The sequence below is a fragment of the Stomoxys calcitrans genome, chromosome 2, assembly GCF_963082655.1.
Source record: "Stomoxys calcitrans chromosome 2, idStoCalc2.1, whole genome shotgun sequence".
NCBI lineage: Eukaryota > Metazoa > Arthropoda > Insecta > Diptera > Muscidae > Stomoxys > Stomoxys calcitrans.
Window position 1 is genome coordinate 20,425,386 of NC_081553.1, and position 22,062 is coordinate 20,447,447.

General features: G+C 37.3%; 1 protein-coding gene across 3 annotated transcripts in view; it reads left to right on the top strand.

The window, feature by feature from the left end:
* Nucleotides 1-1,333: 1,333 nt before the first annotated feature.
* The window catches only part of LOC106080379 (GATA-binding factor C), a 145,495-nt gene continuing 124,766 nt past the window's right edge, over nt 1,334-22,062 (top strand). For all 3 annotated transcript variants that reach the window (XM_013241754.2, XM_013241755.2, XM_059362993.1), the window contains exons 1-2: nt 1,334-2,407; nt 20,693-21,255. In XM_013241754.2, coding sequence (XP_013097208.2) covers nt 20,961-21,255 — 295 coding nt within the window. In that variant the 5' untranslated portion in view covers nt 1,334-2,407; nt 20,693-20,960. The remainder of the gene's footprint in view (nt 2,408-20,692; nt 21,256-22,062) is intronic.

The following is a 22,062-nucleotide window of genomic DNA, read 5'->3' on the forward strand; positions in this document are numbered from 1 at the left end:
CTTGTTGAGTGAGCTTTGCGAATATTTGCTAGCACACAAGCCTTGCTACTAACAGACAGACACCCACATTCAAAAAAAAAAATCTTCTTTAACAACATTGTGCTAGGCCACCATTCTTCTTCTTCTATAGTTGTTGCTGCATCTAGCCTTCTCTCTCTCACTCTGCCATTTAAAGGGAGGTAGCCAACAGCATGCTAAGAGTTTTGTCGATGTGTGTAAGTGTGTGCGTGTGAGTGTAGTGAAGAAACTAGACAAATCTGCAATTGTTAAAACCATAAATAAAACCGCAACATAATCACAAACGGAACGATCGATGATTGTTGTCACTTTTTGACAGCAAACGTACGAGCAGCACTGGCAACAACAACAACGGCATACGATATCTCACACCCACTAACATTGCCACTCTCACAGCAGGCAAAGAGCAGACCTCTTTCTGTATTAAATTTAATAAAGGCACCACATATGCCTTACATTCATTGTGATGTGTGTGCGTACACATTAACTACTCTTGTTTACGTTAGTTTCCACACTTTTATGTGCTCTCTGACTCTCAGAGCAGGGAGATAGATACAGGTCCTAAAGAGCCTAATAAATGCAGGCGTGCATTACGAATGATAGCAGCCGTCGTCGATACGTTACGGCCAACAGCCAACTGATGATGATGAGATGCAAGAAATTATAACAACACTAACAAAGAATGCAATTCGATTTTGTTATTGTTTTTTATGTTTTTGTGGTTACTGCAAGTGCTGGGGTTAAAGCCTTAACACAGAGGTGTGAATGAAATGTCAGTGGCCATGCAAAAAGGAGATAGAAAGATAACAAAAGCTAGCCTAAGACAAAATGCATGCAATTTCACACATGGCAATTTTTGCAGCCTCTTATGAAACTCATTGACTGAGAGGCTATAAAGGGAGAGAGAGAGAAACGACACTAATGTATGTTACAAAGAGAGGAGAGTTAAGGCATTGCCAGCTCAAAATGTTTTTAGGAATTAACCAACATATAAATTACGCCCCTTTTGCTTGAACAAGAAAGAGAGTAAGTTCTGTTCTGTTTATAGGTGAGGCTATCTCTTTCTCTCTTAGTGCAGCATGGGTGAACAACCATTTTTGTGTTTCCTCTTCGTTGCTTGCTGCTCCTACTCAACACCCCTTGGCAATTTAAAAAAACCTGTTCACTAACAGTCCTCTCAACATTTTGTAGTTGTCTTTTTCTTTCACATGGCTCTTGACGGCATGAGGTGTTACTGGCAATGGTATGTTTGTGTTGCTTCGATAACATTCCCCGGTTCCCATGCACATTCAGTTGGTCTGTGACCGTTGAACGGACGAGAAACAAACGTAGTTGAGACAAGACAACGTATTTTGCGTGAGAGTGTAGGTTTTTGCTTTGATTTTTTACGACGACGTTTCTTCTTTAGATTTTCCGTGTGCCTGCGTGCGTGTGTGTGTGTGTTTGTGTAGAAGAGCTAGGCTCTTATTTTTTTGGGTGTTTTGTATACACGGACACGGTTGTACTACTTACCGTACTATCTATCTGAGATTCCGTTGCCGTTGCCGCCGCCGTCGCCGCTGTCGACAGAGCCACAAGGCAGAGCAGTGTTCAGAGAGTATCTGCCGTTGCGAAAAGAAAACAAACAAACAAATCCAATCAAACAATCGTTGAATAATAATCACACATCGCTCGCTCGCTGACTCTTCTTCATATTGTTGTTGTCGCCGTCTTCTTCTTGGTCGTTGTCGTAGTCGTCGTCGTCGTTGTCGTTGTCGTTGTCATTCTCCTGGTCGTAGCCCTAGAAGTTGTCGTAAGAAATCTACAAATCTTAAAATCAGTGCGTTATCATCGCCCAGCATATCACACAAAACAAAAATTGTTTAACGCTTTAACCACACTCACCACTCACTCACTCAAGTTACTCGCTCACTCACAACTCTCACAGTGATGTCGATGTTGTTGATGACCACGATGATGTTGAAGATGATGATGGTGATGGTGATTAGAATCTAACATCAAGATTTAATAAAACACATCAACAAATTAAATTCAAAAAGAAAATACCCACTAATAACCGGTGTAATCGTAAACCTGTCAAAGTGCACAAAAATAAATGAAAATATTTGCATAATAAATTAAACGCAAAACCGCAGCCGAAAACGAAAAAATTTATTGAATAAATTCAAAATAATAATTTAAACTATTTCGTTGGAAGAAGAAGATTAAGTGCCGTGAGAACCAAAATAAAGGAATTTTGGGAGTGAATATTTTAACAAGAATTAAACATAAATTAATAAAAAAAAAACAAAACATCAATGAAAAGTTAAAAATGCCTAAATCACATTTTTACAGAAACAAGTGTAGCACAACACATAAATTTCAAATGTTAAGCTCTTAAGCTTATAGTGTAAGCATGAAAAGATGGTTTTAAAAATTTTATAAGGATTAAAGAAATCAATACAAAACCTAGTGCAAGATTAAGTCGCCGACAATGCTGATTTTATGGAATTTTTTTGCAACACCGCAGGCAGTCATAGTCATATTCCAGTTGGAATTTTGACAAATGGTTTGTAGTGAAAGGAGAAAAGCTTTCACTGGTCTTTAGATGTAGACATTTTTGCGTCGGCTTTTGTTTGTTAAGGATTTGTAATGCCATGAGGAAAAATATTTTTATTTTTTTTTTATTTTATAGGGAAAATATGGCCTATAGGTTATAGTTGAAAAAAAAAATTATTTTTGCTCAAGAAAATTAATAGAAATAAAAATGATTTGTTTAGCGAGGAAGAAGCATTATTTAACTAAAATTTATTTTCTTCCATATAAACAAAATATTTGCTCTTTAAGAGTTTAGGTATTCAGTGTCCTCTGCCGGACATGCAATCCCGTTGGGCGGTGAGGCTTTTTAGGGAAGGGATAATTGCCCGCTCTAAAACCATTTTTTTTGTTCCTTAAATAAAGCGAGGACTTTAAATTCATTTTTCCATAAAATTTCTGTTTGATAGCTTCCAACTTGCAACACATTTATGAAGTTTATATCAAAAAGTTCAAATTTTTGATTTTGCAACTGCCATTTTGGCTCTACCCTTTTCTGCCCATCATCAGCGGGAGCTTTAATGAAAAGCTTCCAGCTGGCACTGATATCATATATGGCCTAAAAAACAACTGAAATGACTTCTTAAAAATCACTTCTTTGAATTGAGGGAAAACGCCAAACAATTATCAATTATGTTATCAGCAATCTATCACAACACTAACAGTGGATATTCGATAAGTAGGAAAGGTAACAAAATATTTCACAGCCATCGTCATAGGATAGCAAATTTGCCCATAAACATTTCAATGAGGAATACTTTCTCTCATATCAATGATAAGATTCTTATCCGCCTGTAGCGGACACCTCTTAGCTCAATGATAACTAGAGTCCGGAATTTTTATGCAAAATGGAAAATTTCTTTTCTATTATTTAACAAATACCGATGGTATTTGCCAATAAATATTTTTTTGTAAACTTATATTGACTTGAAAACTTCAATATACCAACGCATTTGCCAAATGATAGATGGAAAATTTTTGATTTTGCATAAAAATACGAACTCTAATGATAAAGGACCTCATTTTTGTCCAGTACGAATGGCTTGCCTCAAAGCAAATCCACTTTAATTAGTAGAGCTGTTTACACGGTTGATTAACTTAGGAAAATACCTAAGAAGTGTCGCCAGCTCTAGGAGGGGATAAATTACCGCCGCTAAAAACTTTTTCTGATATACTGGCCAGGATTTGAACCCAGGCGGTCGGCTTCAATGGTGAACATGCTAACCTCCCATAGAAAGGTTATACTTATTAAGTCACTCCACTTGCAGCACATCTATATAGTCATATTTATAATCTAATAATGTCCCTGTATCTTTTAAAAAGCATAATTCCTACTGTCCCTAACTACTGATAGGTGAATTTTTAACAAAAATGCAAAGAAAAGAGTAAAACGCAGTTGCTTTGGTTCTTTTTATACAACAGAACTGTAATTTTGATGGTTGTAAAACAAGACCGGGGTTATGTCTTAATCCAGTTATGTGCGTGTGCCTTTTTGAAATTATAATTCCTACTGTCCCTATCTACTAACAGCGGAATTTATAGCAAAAAATCAGGGAAGAGGGTAAACTCCAATAACGTTGACCTTTTCATACCACAGAACTATAGTTTTGATATTTTTTGAGGCTCTAAACTTACCTAGTTATGTCCGTGTGTCTTTTAGAAGTTATAATTCCTACTGTCCCTATCTACTAAAAGCTGAATTTACAGCACAAAGTCCAGGAAAAGTCTTAAACGCAGTGGTATTGATTTTTTTATACAACAGAACTTTACTGATGACAGTTGTGAAACTTTAAATTGATCTAGTTATGTACGTGTGTCTTTTTGGAATTATAATTCCTACTGTCCCTATCTACTAACAGCTGAATTTATAGCAAAAACTCAGGGAAAAGGTTAAAATTCAATAACGTTGACCTACAGAACTATAGTTTTGATATTTTTTGAGGCTCTAAACTGATTCAGTTATCTCCATGTGTCTTTTAGAAGTTATAATTCCTACTGTCCCTATCTACTAAAAGCCAATTTCACAGCACAAAGTCCAGGAAAAGGCTAAAACGCAGTGGTGTTGATTTTTTTTTATACAACACAACTTTACTTATGACAGTTGTGAGACTTTCAATTGATCTTGTTATATCCGTGTGTCTTTTTTAAAACTATAATTCCTACTGTCCCTATCTACTAACAGCTGAATTTATAGTAAAAACTCAGGAAAACAAAAAAAGTTTAAAACGAAGTTGGTATGAGTTTCATATCTATCGTTTTTATATGTTTGATAGCTGTTAAATTCTAAATTAATCTAGTTATATGAGGCCATCTAATAGAAAGTATAATTCCTACTGTCCCTATCTACTAGCTGGTTCAAGAAAAAGGTTTAAATGCCTAAACGTTGACTTTTTTATACCACAGATTTACAGTTTTGATAGTTTTAAAACTCTAAATAGACACAGTTATCTCCATGTGCCTTTGAAAAAAAATATAATTCCTACTGTCCCCATCTACGAATAACTGTATTTACAGCAAAAAGTCTAGGATTAGGCTAAACCGTAGTTGCTGACTTTTTTATACCATAGTTTTGAAGTTTTGATAGTTTTAAAACTCTGAGTGGATAAATTTATCTCCATGTGCCTTTGAAAAAAATTACAATTCCTACTGTCCCCATCTACTTATAACTGTATTTACAGCAAAAAGTCTAGGATTAGACTTAGTTATGTTGGTTTTTTTCATACAACAGAACCATCGCAAATGCAAAATTTGCCCGTGAACATTCCATAAAAAAGCAAGGGCAAACTGATGAGTTGCGAGACTGATTGAAGTTTAGTGTTGTCTGCTTTGAGGCCAACGTAGCGTAGAGGTTAGCATTTCCGCTGAACGCCTGGATTCGAATCCTGGCGAGAGCAACAGAAAAAATTTTCGGCAGTGGTTTTCCCCATGCAGCATTTGTGAGGTGTTTTGCCATTTAATAATTCTCTCCAAAGAGGTGTCGCTCTGCGGCACTCCATTCGGACTCGGCTATAAAAAAGATTCCCCTTATCATTGAGCTTAAAACTTGAATCGGACTGCACTCATTGATGTGTGAGAAGTTTGCTCCTGTTCCTTAGAGGAATGTTCATGGGTAAAATTTGAATCTGATCGGCATGTCGCAGTGCGACTCCTCTTTGGAAAGAAGTTTTTACATGGCATAGCACCTCACAAATGTCGCCTGCATTAGGGGGGGATAAGCACCGCTGAAATTGTTTTCTGATGTTCTCGCCAGGATTCGAACCTAAGCGCTTAGCGATGGTTGCAAAACTCGAAATGGATCTAGTTATGCCCATGTTCCTAATTACCGTACCTATTGTCCCTATCTACTAAGAGCGGAATTTATAGCAAAAATTCGGGGAAAATGGTTGTTGTTGTGCCACATTTTCATGTGGAGGTTGAAAATCCTCGTCAAGAAGCTCCTGTAGATGAGCTAGCTCATTCCGGTCCAAGAGACCGATCGCCGCGGGAACAGGGTGGCCATTGGTTAAATATAAAGGCGCCAATAACCCGCCTTGTCATAGGCCAACATCACAGGCATTTAGTATTTGTGCAAAGCCGGTGCCGCCTGGCCTCTCACTGAGACTCTCGAAATAGATCTAGTTATGCCCATGTTTCTAATTACTGTACCTATTGTCCCTATCTATCAACAGGAGGAATTTATAGCAAAAATTCGGGGAAAATGGTTGTTGTTGTAGCCACATTTTCATGTGGAGGTTGAAAATCCTCGTCAAGAAGCTCCTGTAGATGAGCCAGCTCATTCCGGTACAAGAGACCAATCGCCGCGGAAACATGGTGGCCATTGGTTAAATATAAAGGCGCCAATAAGCCGCTTAGTCATGTCGAGCATCATAGGCACTCAGTATTTGTGCAAGAGCCGGTGGCGCCTGGCCTCTCACTGAGACTCCTTGCTCGATACCGCTAATTGTCCGCTACTGCCATTGCAGCTACTTCGAATGGAGCATTCCATTATCCGCATTCTGTGGATTTGCCCGTTCGCTCGGAGCTAAATTTTTCGTAACGACTGCCGTTGCAGCTTCTCCGTATGAAGCATTCCATTATCCGCATCCTGTGGACGTGCCTGGTAACTTTTCGTTATAGCCATGAACACCACACCGACCCGACCTCAATCTTCCAGCCTGTGTGCATTCCACTATCCGCACCCTGTGGACGCGCCCGGTAGCTTACAGCTTCTCGTGATAGCCATGAACACCACACAGTTCGGACCTCAATGTTCCAGCCTGTGTTATGATGATTCCTACTGTTCCCATCTACTATCAATGCATTTTTCATGAATTGAGTGATCACATTACCCTTTTTTGTGTTATTCTTTGCCTAGTAAAGTCGTACTGGATATATCAAGCCTAACTAAAAAGAATTTTTGTGGCATAATGCTAAGTATATCTAAACACAAAACTAATAAAGTGGTATGATTCCCATCAATCCTAGCCACTATGAATACATCTTTCATATCAATGGAACAATGCCAAGCGATAGGCACTTCGGGTACTAACCAGCATGGTTATTATCTATTTTTTATCATTTAAGTTAACTTCGTAATTAAAGCTTCCATATGAAGCCCCATATCAATACTCCAAAATATTTTCTTAGTTTGAAATCAAGAAGATCTTGGCATGATTCCTACTGTCCCCATCTACTATCAGTAAATTTATAGAAAAGAGCAAGGACGCGAGCTTTAAATCTGTTTTTTTTTTTATCATATTCGTAAATAAGGGCAAGCATTACGCATTTCTTAACATGCCTCTTATGATGAATATGAAACTCTGGGTTCAATTCCTGGTGAGGGCATCAAAAAATATCTTTTATCCGTGAAAATCTTCTCAATATGTTGTAATCTTATGATGATTTTATGATAATAGTCTACTCGTAGTTGGGAGAGCATTGCTTCTTGAACCTTAAAGATGCTATATACAGTCACATATCAGTTTTCCAAAATATTTTCATAGTTTAGAGTGAAGAAAATCAAAATTTGTAACGAATAATTTGGCATGAATCCTACTGTCCCCATCTACTATCAATGAAATTATAGGACATATAGCTTTTAATCTACAATTTCATAACTTTCATAGCAAAAGGGCAACGAAAGAAGATATAGCTCTATAAAAATAATTCATATACCATACATATCATAGCTATTATGCAAAATTCATATCAGTTGATAGTAGGTATGGGACAGTAGGAATTCGGTCACTTGAAAAAAAAAAAAATTTTTTGGCATCAAAATTTTAGATGGCGGTATAAAAAAATGACATCAAAAGTCTTAACGAAATTGTCAAAGTAAGCTCATTAGAAATTTTTGTTTCTGATCTCATCCGGCACCATTCCTACAGCGCCTATGCAAATTGCTAATTTTGCCCATGAACATTCCGCTAAGGAACAGGAGCAAACTTCTCAAATATTAATGAGTGCAATCCGATTCTAGTTTAAGTTCAATGATAAGGGACCTCCTTTTTATAGCCGAGTCCGAATGGCGTGCCGCAGTGCGACTCCACTTTAGAGAGAAGTTTTTACATAAATGAATGTTGTCAGCATTAGGAGGGGAAAGCCACCGCTGAAATTTTTTTCTGATGGTCTCACCAGGATTCGAACCCAGGCGTTCAGCGTCATAGTCGGAAATGCTAACCTCTGACCTACGGGGGTATGTTTAAGGACGAGGTGCACGTACTAACAGAGTGCCCGTATAATTCGGTCCTTAGGGATTTAGACGCTATGGGTATATCCTTAAGAGAGGGGGTGTGGAATTTGACCATGGCCTTGTTGGACTCTAAAACCGTTGCGAGTTTGGTCTTCTTTGCGAAGGCGGTCTTTGATAGGAGAATGATGTTTGGGGTACGGTGATAGGCCTCTGGCGAGTCGTCCGATGGTTTGGTGCTTGATGTTTGTCCGATTTTTGTGTGCTCGTTCGTTTTTTGTCCGCAGTGGGAAGTGTCTGTTCTTGTCCGTCCGATGTTGTCCGTTATGTCCCAATTTTTTAGAGCGCACAACAAGCCGATTACTGGCTTAGGTGTACGACCATAGTGGCATGAGGCGGATTTATATCTGCACCCTCTTTTCGACCTAACCTAACCTATGTCTCTAGAAGGAGTTGTCCGTTTTTGTCCGTATAGGGTTACTGTTCGTGTTGGGTATTTTTTCCGTTCAGATCCGTATTGAATTTTAGTCCGCTTTGGTTTTAGGGGGGTCGGGGAAATGGCTTTGGCGGTTTTCCTTTTAGGTGACTAGTTCGGAACTGTTTGGAGTTCAACTTGTAGTAGCTTCGGCTACTAGGTCTGTCCGAAGTCCTTAATCTGTTACCACGGGAATCGGGAGCCACTGGGATTTCGATCCCAGCCCGACTATGGTGAGGACCCATTGGGGAGAAATGTGGTGGCTGTGGTTTGGACCCAAATCGCGGTTATATTGCAAGCTCAATGTGGAGTTGCATTGCAATCGGGTAAAGTGACCCATAGATCGGGAGCCCCTGGGATTTCGATCCCAGCCCGACTATGGTGAGGCCCCAGTGTGGAGTAACGTAGTGGCTGTGGTTTGGACCCAAATTGCGGATAGATCGCAAGCTCGATGTCGAGTTGCATTGCCATCGGGTAAAGTGAGCCATAGATCGGAAGGAGTTTTAGATAGTGCTCCGCTCCTAACCAAAGGGGAGAGAACGACCAGATAACGTGGTATTGAATTGGTACACATGCATAGCCTTGACTATGTGTGGGTGCTTTGGTCGACGCATTATATTCATCCGGGGTTAAGAGCCCTGCAGGATTGACCCAACACGGCAGGTGACTGCATTAAACACCATTCGGACTTTTCGCTTTCTATTGCCCCACAGGGGACCCTTAGGTTCGCGGTCCGAAGTGGAAGATTGAGGCTACCCAGGTATTGTGTTGCTTTGGGTTGTTCCTTAAAAATTAGTTCCGTGGCTACGAAATTTGCTGTTTTAACTGATATTTCGATGACGAATAAAGGTTTTGTGCAATTTATTTGTCGGCATGAAGAGACGGATTGTAAGAAGGTGAAGGATGGCCAGGAATTAAAGGTTGGAAAGCTGGAGGAAGATGGTTGAAGCGATGAGACAAAAGATGGATGAGAAGTTAGTAGAGTCATCGAGAAGGTCGGTGAGTTGAGGGCTGCTGTACCGTTTGGAAGATTTACACCCACACGACCAGGTCCGAAGACTAACCGATCACTTTTCGATGACTCTACTAACTTCTCATCCATCTTCTGTCTCATCGCTTCAACCGTCTTCCTCCAGCTTTCCAACCTTCAATTCCTGGCCGTCCTTCACCTCCTTACCCTCCGTCACTTCATGTAGGTGGATGTATGGAAGTTCCTGTTGGTTTGGATGTTTTTCTCACGGTGTCGCTGCTACTCCTTTTGATTAGCAGAGTGTGTACCGTGTTGTGTGAATGTTTCGGTGGCATTACTGTTTTCAGTCTTGTGCCAAGTCGTTTTGGGTTATGCAACCTGCTTTCTGATGGTTCTGTTTGTGGTGTGGTGGTTTGCTACGAGATGGTACTTCCATCATCCCACTTGGTGGCCAGTCCGGAACCGTTTTGTAGTTCAACTGGAAGTAGTTGGTCGACGTTGGCGAACCAGAGTCCTTAATCTGGTACCACGGATGTCAGGGGCTCCTGGCACTTTGGTTACAGCCTGACTATGGCCAGGCCCCAGTTGTGAGCAACGTGGTGGCTGTGGTATTCACCTAAAATCGCAGGATGATGGTTGTGTTTGTGGTGTTGCTACAGGATGGTGCCTTGGTGACCAGTCCGAAACTGTTTGTAGTTTAACTGGAAGTAGTTGGTCGACGTTGGCGGACCAGAGTCCTTAATCTGGTACCTCGGGTGTCAGGAGCTCCTGGAACTTTGGTTACAGCCTGACTATGGTGAGGCCCAAGTGGAGAGTAACGTGGTGGCTATGGTTTAGACCTAAAATCGCAGGAAGGGCAGTTGTTGTTCGTTGTTGTGATGCATGTAATCAACCGGATGCCCTGACCCAGAGATCGGAAGGAGTTCCAGATGGTGCTTTTTCCATAACCAAGGAAGAGATCACGTTTAAACTACGTGGGCTCGAAGTGGTATTCATGCTAGCTTCGACCATGTATGGGGGCGTTGGTAGACGCATTATATTCACCCGGGGCTAAGAGTCCTGCAGGATTAAGACAACATGGCAGGTGACTGCATTAAACACCATTAGAACTTGTGTCTATCTACTAACTCCTAAATTTAAAGTGATAAGAAAAAATGTGCTAAGTTTAACCGTGCCGAATCTTGGGATCACACCACCATGGATTCTGTAAAAAATGTCCACTAACAAACTTACCTGAAGACAACTGCGTGTTTTACGTACGAAATTTTTGCCAAATCAGGCACAAATTTAATAATCTAGGTGCCGTAGAAAACTATTCGGGGAGTCTATTTATATGGAAGTTATATGAAGTTATAGACCGATTTAAACCGACCTCTAGTTGCGACCTCTAGAGGCTCAAGAAGTCAAGATCCCAGATCGGTTTATATGGCAGCTATATCAGGTTATGAACCGATTTGGACCTTATTTGGCACAGTTATTGAAAGTCTTAATAAAATACGTCATGAAAAATTTCAGCCAAATTGGATAGGAATTGCGCACTCTAGTGGCTCAAGAAGTCAAGATTCAAGATCGGTTTATATGGCAGCTATATCAGGCTATTGACCGATTTAAACCTAACTTAGCACAGTTGTTGGAAGTCATAGCGAAACACGTCGTGCAAAATTTCATTCCAATCGGATAAGAATTGCGCCCTCTAGAGGCTCAAGAAGTCAAGACCCATGATCGGTTTATATGGCAGCTATATCAGGTTATGGACCGATTTGAACCATATTTGGCACAGTTATAACATGTCATAACAAAGCAGGTCATGCAAAATTTCATTCCAATCGGATAATTAATGCGGCTTTTAGAGGCTCAAGAAGTCCAGACACAAGATCGGTTTATATGGCAGCTACATCAAAACATGGACCGATATGGCCCATTTACAATCCCAATTGACCTACACTAATGAGAAGTATTTGTGGCAAAATTTCAAGCGACTAGCTTTACTCCTTCGAAACTTTGCGTGCTTTTGACAGACGGACGGACAGACGGGCGGACAGACAGACGGATGGACAGACATGGGTTCTCAGACTATTATTTCGAGTAGTTACAATCGGAATGACGAAATTAGTATACCCCCATCGTATGGTGCAGGGTATATAAACTGCATTAATTTCCAACAAATTAAAACGTGGTGAGTTCGAACGGATCGAAACTTGGGAACTCACAAACATTTCTTTCTCTACTAAAAAATTTACACAAATTAACTTAGTTGAAGAGTTCAGGCATTCTTTCAATATAACATTTCTTGGGTCCGCGGAGGACTAATTGGAATAATGGCTTATATAATACTAGCCGAACCGTACCCACTCCGCTGCTCTTTCTTTAACTCTCTAATATGGCACCTCTGACATTTCCCTCAAATATGGATATGAAATACTTGCTGCACTTCCTCAACCCTTTAACTTGAGCCCCATATTGCCAGTGCCGGTAAATATGAACCCTTTGTAGTGCGTTTTGGGTCTGGGGCGTCCACCTGCACTGAAAATAGATATCAAATTCGTTTTTTATTCCCAAAGTAAATGAATTTCAGTTTAGAGTGGGCTTTGGGGTATGCCCTACCCCAAAACACTTGGCTCCAAAATTGGATATCAAATTCGTTTTCTACTCTCAAATACCTTTCATTTGAGTCCCATATTGTCATCTTGGGTCAAATAACCCGGTTGACGTATATTTGGGAGGAAAAGCGCTACCTAGACTTGAACGCAAATTTTAATGTCACATTCGTAATTTACTCTCTAATATCTTTCATTTGAGTCCCATAGAGCCATGGTCGGCTAATATGCCCATTTGGGGATATTTTGGGCTGGGTGACCTCCCATTACTTGGACCTAATGTTTTATGCCATATTTGTAATCTACTGCCTAATACTTTTCATTTGAGTCCCATATTGACATGAATTTCAAATATATCTGTTTGGAGAAGTTTTGGGTTGGGAGGGCCGCTGGGTACATGGACCCAAATTTTATTACCATATTCATTTCCTGTTCTCCAATACCTTTCATTTGATACCTTTATTGTGCCCATCGCACCACTTTCCGTAGGGTCCGTTATTCACCCTTTATTCAAAAATTATATAGCCTATGTTTCCTTCCAGACAAACGTACACAATCTATGAAAAATTTTTTTCCTACTTCCTAACCATATTCGTAATCTACTCCCGAATACCTTTCATTTGAGTCCCATATTGTCCTTATCGGTGCACTTTTGATTTTGGGTGGTGTTTTTGAGGTAACGGTGGAGGGTCCCAAAAATACCTCCACCGTTACCTCAAAAATACCTCCTTCCGTTATCAATAAATTATAAGCCCTATTACTACTTCCTGACCATATTCGTAATCTACTCCCGAATACCTTTCATTTGACTCCCATATTGTCATGATCATCAAATAAACCTATTTTAAGGGGTTTTGGGGCTGGGGCGGCCCCCAGGTACTTGGACCCAACTTTTATTATGAAATTCGTTTTCTACTCTTCGATACCTTTCATTTGAATCCCCTATTGTCCCGATCGGTGCAATTTTATTTTTCGATAGTACTTTTGGGTTAAGGGGAGGGTCCGCCCCCCCTCCTGATATCAAAAAATTATACAGCCTTTGTTTGCTTCCAGACAAACCTACACAATCTGTGAAAATTCCAAGGTTATCGGTTTAGTCGTTTTTGAATCTATACGGATCGAACAAACACAAACTGAATTTTTTTATTGTAAGATTGGACCATACCTTCCACGGGTTTTTGAAGTCATGAAAAAACCACTTCTTCCGCAATTTAATCCAATTTGAATAATAATTGCGATTTCTAGGGGCCCAAGATCAATCAAGTGGAGGGACCATTTTATAAGGGATTTATATTAAAACCGTTATGGTCCATTTGCAATCCTGAATGACTTTCACTCGCCTCAGTGTATAATGCACTACTACAACAACAATAATCTTCAGCCATAGAAGTATCAGTGCAAAATTTCAAGGGTATATCTGTATTTATTCGGTCACTAGCGTGATTTCGGAGGGATGGAAGGACATGACTACCTCAAGTTCATCCTAGTCGCAGCTCAAACGGTATGACTAGATTAGTAGTAGTACCCCTCCCATGGCGTTGGGTATAAAAACTAAACATTTGTTTCGAAATAATCACCGTTCCACTGTCTATTTTCATTATTTCTTGCCTCTGTTTGAATTCCACGTTTTGAATTGCCCAGACAGCTAACAAATAGAGTATTGACGTTCCAATTCTTATCATTTTAATGAAAATTGTTAAAAATCGAAATCATTTAGAAAAACCCAAAAAAAAAAAACAAAAAAAAAATGTTGAGAATCAACAACATACGGCTGTTATCAATCAACAAATATACACTAAACAAACAACAACAACAACTAACAATTCTTACACTTCTTCTTTTCCAAGTTAGCACCTTAGAGCAGAGAAAAAAAAAAAACTTAAGTAAAAACAGATAACGGCTATCAAAATCGATTGTAGACCGTTTGTCAAAAAATACCCAAAAATAAATACACAAAGAACTTCTTAATTCTCAAAAGGGGCAGGGGGTATGGGGAAAGTGCAAACACCATACAATGCAGTGTGCAATTGAACATAAACTACCAAACAAAAAAAAAAAAAAAAAAACCAATGCCTCATATCTATCAAATTTAAAGAACTGCCATATGCGTTAGAAATGAATAAAAAAAAAAAAAAAAACAAGTCCAGTTTAGATTGGAAACTGTCAAATATTTGCTGAGCTACCTGTCATTAACAAATATTTGTCATCTTTTTTGTTCCACGATGATACCGATAAGGCAATGAAGGTATCTTGGCAAGGCAGATAGGGCAAAAATCATATTAGGAAATTATAAAACAATCGAACGATTCGATAGATATACTCAACACATACACAGACACAGTTGTCGTATCTCTGAATTGGTTAAGGAATGTTATCATTCTAGTATCTAGAACTAACTTCTTTTAATATTTTCACTTTTTTTGATTGAATCAAAAGGACTGTCGTTCAATAACGTACAGGTGATAAAGTAATTTTGGGTTAACACTAACAACAACATCAATAGAAGTCGTAAAAAGTAGAAATACAGTTATATCTGAAACCCTAAGGAGTCCCAGTAGTTCAATAGAATTAGCCTTGGCAAAGAGTAAAAAGGCAGAAGAAGAAGGCAACTAACCAGAACGGTATCATAGGCGGCCTAGACATCCTAGTCATAAATCTTCCAACACTGGTCACCAACAAACCCAGCACACAAAACGCCCACCCAAACTAGAGTTTGAATGTCTGTCTGTCCGTCCGTCTGTCTATCCCAAGGCGTCTGCTGGCCTGAAGAACAATAAACCTTACAACTCGCTAACTTTAATGTCTCCCAGTGTGCAGGTGACACAATCAGTATACATGGTAATAACAATAACAACGACAACAACAACAACAACACTAGGCAACCTTAGCGCCAGCCACCAGCAGCCAGTCAACCTCTAAAGGCGACATAAAACAAGATCTTTTGTTTAAAATTATCCCTAAAAAAAACTGAAACTGAAACTAAACACTCCAACAATAGAACAATCAAATGTGGTAAATACACCACAAAAAAAAAAAAGATACACAAATTCATGGCAGGCTATTGTCTTGGCCCGCTCTCTCTCTCGCTCACTATCCGTTTCCACTATCACTTATTTTGGTAAGGCTTGTTGTTCTATTCTTGTAAAATCTCTACAAGGATAATAATATGGCCAGCATCGAATATCCAATTGACACCATGATAATAACAAGCGAAAAATTGCACACTTATTTTTTGTACAGGAAAATAGGCATTCCCTTGTCTGTCTGTCTGTCCTCATGGCTGTGTGTGTTTTGTATGATTTCAAATCCTCTTCAGCCATAAAAAGTCAATTGTAAATCTAACCGCAGTTGTTTAATCAAACAAAGGCCCATAAACAAAAGGCTAAGGTGAAGTACATAGGTCTTAAATCGAGAGATAAAGAAATTAAAAATAAAAAAAATCTTAAAATGGAACAGATGGTGAAAAATAGGGAATTTAATGATTGGAAGACAAATTCAAGAAATTTTTATAAAGATTTTGAAATAGGGACAAAACTGGGAAAGTATCTGATATTGATATGAGTGGAAAGTGAAGGTCGCCATAGAGCAGAGGTAAGCCTATCTGATTATGACACTGAATGTCTGGTTTCGAATCTTGGGAGAATATTAGAAAATTTTTCAGCGGTGATAATCACCTTCTAATGGTGGCAACATTTGTGAGGTACTTCTTCTCCCCAAAGCGGTATTGCACTGCGACAAGCCTTACGGACTAAGCTATAAAAGAAGGCCTCTTATCATAGAGCTAAAACTTGATTCGGACAGCACACATTGATATGTGATAAGTTGGGATGAAAAGAAAGCTCTGATTGCTTAGATAAAAAAAAATATATGTGTATAACAGTTAACGTAAAAGTGTTATACATGAATATAAATTTGTAAATTTTCTATTCAATCTGCTAACTAAATGTTGTGAAGTGATTTTGTCTCCGCATGGCTGGGATGAGAAGAAAGCTCTAAATGCTTAGTTAAAAAAAATATGTGTATAACAGTTATCGTAAAAGTGTTATACTGTTATACATGAATATCAGTTTGTAAATTTTCTATTTAATCTGCTAACTAAATGTTTTGAAGTGATTTTGTCTTCGTATAGCTGGGATGAGAAGAAAGCTCTGAATGCTTAGTTTAAAAAAATATGTGTATAACAGTTAACGTAAAAGTGTTATACTGTTATACATAAATATAAATTTGTAAATTTTCTATTCAATCTGCTAACTTAATCTTTTGAAGTAATTTTATCTCCGTATAGGTGCAATGCAATGAAAGCTCTGATTGCTTAGTTCAAAAAAATATATGAATAACAGTTATCGTAAAAGTGTTATACTGTTATACATGAATATAAGTTTGTACATTTTCTATTCAATCTGCTAACTAAATGTTTTGCAGTAATTTTGTCTCCGTATAGGTACAATGCGATGAAAGCTCTGATAGCTGAGTTAAAAAAAAATATGTGTATTACAGTTAACGCAAAAGTGTTATACTGTTATAAATGAATATGAGTTTATAAATCTTCTATTTAATCTTATTAGGTATTTTTAAAACTGCATAGAAAGTGAGTTCAAGCTGTTGGTTAGTGTCATATATATAACAGTTGACGCTGAACTGTCATACTGGAAAGTTTTTTTTTTATTAGGACCTAATAGGATTTTGAAACGACTTTGATGTGTAGAAGTGGTTTTGTATCGACAAAAGTAAGAGTAAAACTGCATGGAAAGTGAGTTCACGCTGTGAGTTAGTGTTATATATATAACAGTGTATAAAAGATAACAATTAACTGTCATACTGGAATATTATTTTTTTATTAAGTCCTAATAGGTATTTGAAACGACTTTGAGGTTAAGAAGAGGTTTTGTATCGAAAAAAGTAATAGTAAAACTGCATAGAAAGTGAGTTCACGCTGTGAGTTAGTGTCATACATATAACAGTGTATAACAGTTAACGCTGAACTGTCATACATGAATATTATTTTTTTTATTAAGACCTAATAGGTTTTTGAAACGACTTTGATATTAAGAAAGGGTTGGGTCGAAAAAAGTAAGGGTAAAACTGCATAGATAGTGAGTTAGTGTCATATATAATAGTGTATAACAGTTAGCGTCATATATGAATATTATTTTTTTATTAAAATCTAATAGTCATACATGAATATTTTTTTTGTTATTAAGACCTAATAGGTTTTTGAAACGACTTTGATGTTAAGAAGTGGCTTTGTATCGAAAAAAGTAACAGTATAACAGTTAACGCAAAAGTGTTATAAAGTTATACATGAATATTGTTTTGTTATTTTTTTTAATTAGGTAGGTTTTTTGAAATTTCTTAAAGAAATTAGTTTCCGATGTAAGATAGTGGCTATATCACAAAATGAAGTGTATAACAGTTAACACGAATGTTTTATAGTACTATGCATGAATATTACTTAATAATAAAAAAAATAAAAAGGCTTTTTGAAACAACTTAAAAAATGAGTATATTCTTAAAGAATGTGATTTATATGTAAAAATAAGAGTGTATAACAGTTAACACAAAAGTGTTATACTGTTCTACATGATTATAATATTGCAAATTTTGTATTAGAAGTGTATAGTACCTTAGAAAAGTGACCAAACGCTATAGGAGAGAGACATAAATCTCAAAACAAACGTATAACAGTTTCCACAAAATTGTTATACTGTAATATATGAATATTAATTTGTAAAGTTTTTGATAAAACTTAATTAATATGAGTTAAAAATTGGGTCTACACTGTAAAACAGAGTTTTATATCATTTATAGCAAACAAGTTAGTGTATAACAATAACATATTGTTTTTAATAGACCATAGCATGTACAAAATTTTAAAATATTGTATTCATTTAATGCACTATAGAAAAACCCTTAGACTTTTGGTTTTATCCCAATATTCAAATTATCCCTGCTGTAAAATAACGTGGTGCCTTTAGCCTCTGGGCTCGAATCCTGGAAAGAACATCAGATAAAATTTTTGGCGGTGGAAATCCCTTCCTAATGCTGGCGATATTTGTGAGGTACCATTTGGTATGACAGCCATGTAGAAACTCCTCCACAAAGAGATGGCGCACTGTGACACTTCGTTCGGAACGGCTGTAAAAAGGAGTCCCTTATCATTGAGATTAAATTTGAATCGGACAGCACTATTTCATATCTGAGATGTTTGTCCCTCTTACCTAAAGGAATGTTTATGGGCTAATTTGTATTTACGAAACAAACAAGAATGGATTTGTTCTGAGGAAATTGTGCCACATGTCCATGCCTCCATTTTTTAGAACATGAGAGAAGTTTTTCTGCTCCCTAATAGAGTGTTTATGGAAAAATTGGCAATTCGCAATATCCGAATCAATTGATACTAATTTTGTAGTTTTCGGGGTTTAAGTCCTAATGATTGTGCCGACTGCAATCTTCCTTTTTCCTGAGCTTAAGGAAACATCGAACTTATTAAAGTTTTTTCTCCAAAATTTTGTTAAAGTTCCTCAAAGTTCGCTTTCGCTCATAGTCCACCGTGCGTCATGGCAATACAAATCCAAAGTATGATCGAATTGCCTGTTCTTTTATTTCCATGTGGACTTTTAAACTTTGTAGGAAAACAAAAAAAAAAAAAGAGTTTATGTCACAGATATAGGAGAGGATCATAAAACTAAACAAAATACCGCAGTGTGGTCCCCGACACAACGACGACATTGAAGTCCATAAATCACTTGAGAATAAAAGTCAAAATAGGTAAACAAAGGGCAACACTGATAGTGGATAATCAGAGAAAAAAGAAAAAAAGTAAATAACCGAAATAAATGAAAAGTTATTAAAAATTAAAAAAAAGTGGCCGAAATCTAGCAAGGAAACAAATAAACAAACAAACGACTAAGGTATGAGCAAATTTAACTGCTCCCGCGTTTTTTATAATCACCGTAAGGGGGAATTTTGTGAATAGTTTACGAGGTGAGGGCCAGTCAGCGAATATTGTGTTTAATGAGGGCAAATACAAAGATGATATCGCTCTGATAACAGGGATAAGCTGAAGATAGTGGTAAGAGTTGGGGGTAAAAACGAAAGAAAGTAAAAGATTAAACCAAAATGGTTATCGAACATTTTCTAGAAGATTTTTTTTTTAAGGAAAACATCTCCTTAAAGAAAATACTGTCATGAGGGTGTTCAAATCTTGGAAATAAACATCTGAGAAATTTTTCAACGGAGCATTTAGGCTTTCTAATGTTGGCTCTACAAGGAGAGGGAAAATTTGCAAATTTTATATCTTGAAAGGACACATATGAACTTGGCATCACTTTTTTTTGGTAAAATTTTTCGAAATTGTGAAAAAAAGTATTTTTCTTGAAAAAGCTCAGTAATAATACAATTTCTCACAACAATTTTATTAAGTGGTTGGAAAATTTAATTATTCTTGTTCTTCTTTCATCCACTTGGCATCACTTTTTGTGGTAAACTTTTTCGAAATTATGAAAATAAAGTAATAATACAATTTCTTACAAAAATTGTATTAAGAGGTTGGAAAATTGGGTTATTCCAAGTTCTTCACTTTTGTTGGACATCATTTTTATTATTTAAATTTTTTGTTTTATAAAATTTTTTCATCAACTTGGCAGCACTTTTTTTGGTAAACAATATACCAATACAATTTCTCACAAAAATTGTATTAAGAGGATGGAAAATTGAACTATTCTAAGTTCTTCAGTTTTGTTGGACAGCATTTTTATAACTAAAATTTTTTTTGTTTTTTTAAATTTTTTCATCAACTTGGCAGCACTTTTTGTGATAAACTTTTTCAAAATTATGAAAACGACGTAAGAATACAATTTCTTATAACAATTTTATTAAGAGGATGGAAAATTGAGCTATTCCAAGTTCTTCAGTTTTGTTGGACATCATTTTTATTATAAATTTTTTTTTTTTACAATTTTTTCATCCACTTGGCAGCACTTTTTGGAAATTTTATCAGAATACTTCATAATTCTAGGTTGCATTCCTACTTTGCCAAACCTGTTGTGTTCAAGTCTTCCTCATTTTCAATTCCTTAACATCACCTTGGCATCACTTTTCCTCTTAAAGATTTTTTTTTTATAAAATTCCACTTTTTTTTTTAATTATAGCCAATGATTGAATTATGGTTTCCGATGCGCTTTGATTTTATTCTCAATTCATTTATGGAAAGGCAATATATATTTTTCACTTGAAGGTTTTGTATTGAATTCGCCACCAAAGAAGCGGCAAAAACCGCATGCACAAAGGAATTCTAATTATATGAAGAAAAAAAAATTCAATGCTTGTTACTGTCAAATGTTTTAATAAAATTTATTTATTTTTTTTTTCTTTTCCTAACAACCGCACAGTTATAACACAACAACAACAACAAAATGAACAGTAAATGTACGAAAATAAATATAAGTAATAAATAAACAAGAATTAAAACCACAAAGAAAAAAATCATCGCAAAACAAGTTCGTAACGGAAAATACCATTAAAAGGCAACTTTAAACAAAAAACTCTACATTTTGCTTAATTTGCAAGAAAACAAAAAAAAACAGCAATAAATTGCTAAGAACTCCTTTTCCTAACGACCATAGTTGTTCAATAAAAAGCATCAAAATTATACTCGACATGGATATGACCTCTACAGCCGAAGCTGCTGCGCGCAGCTGGTATGATAATCCACGCCTGGTGTGCGGTGGTTCACCACAAACCAATGGTCTGGGCTCCTCGGCATCGGGTCTGGGCCATCATGGTTTGTCGGCGGGCTTGGGCTCCACAGCCGGAGGCAGCATGGGCTTAGGCGGTAGCGGCAGTGCCGGTGCCACCAGTGGCCTGGGCTTGGACACCAGCGATATGGGCGCCTTCTATGCATTGGAAAGTAATGGACATCACCGCAGATATTATCCCAGCTATCATCAACATGGTAAGTTCGAAAAAAATTAAATATAAAAAAAATTATTATAAAAAAATAAAAAAAAATTTTTAAGAAGTAAAAGCGTGCTAAGTTCGGCCGCGCCGAATCTCCTATGCCCTCCACCATGGATCGCATTTGTCGAGCTCTTGCCACGGTATCTCTTTTTAGGCAAACAAAGGATAAAAGAAAAGAATTGTTATGTTATTGGAACCATTTCAAGTGATGGTTCATTTCAGACCATAATTGAACTGAATATTGAAGACCCTAGTAGAAGTCATTGTGTAAAATTTCAACCAAATCTAGTAAGAATTGCGCACTTTAGGGGCTGAAGAAGTAAAATAGGGAGATGGGTTTATAGTGGAGTTGCATTAGGCTATAAACCGATTCATGCCATATTCGTAACTTTCAGCCATATTCACAAACTTTCAGCCAAATCGTATAATAATTCCGCCCTCTAGAGGCTCAAGAAGTCAAGACCCCAGAGAGGTTTATATGACAGCTATATCAGGTTATGAATCGATTTCAACCATACTCAGCACAGTTGTTGAAAGTCATAATAAAATACCACATGCAAAATTTTAGCCAAATCGGATGATAATTGCGCCCTCTAGTGGCTAAAGAAGTCAAGATCCAAGATCGGTTTATATGGTAGCTATATCAGGTTATTGACCGATTTGAACCATACATGACACAGTTGTTGGATATCATAACAAAACACGTCGTGCAAAATTTCCTTCCACTCGGCTAAGAATTGCGCCCTCTAGTGGCTCAAGAAGTTAAGATCCAAGATCGGTTTATATGGCAGCTATATCAGGT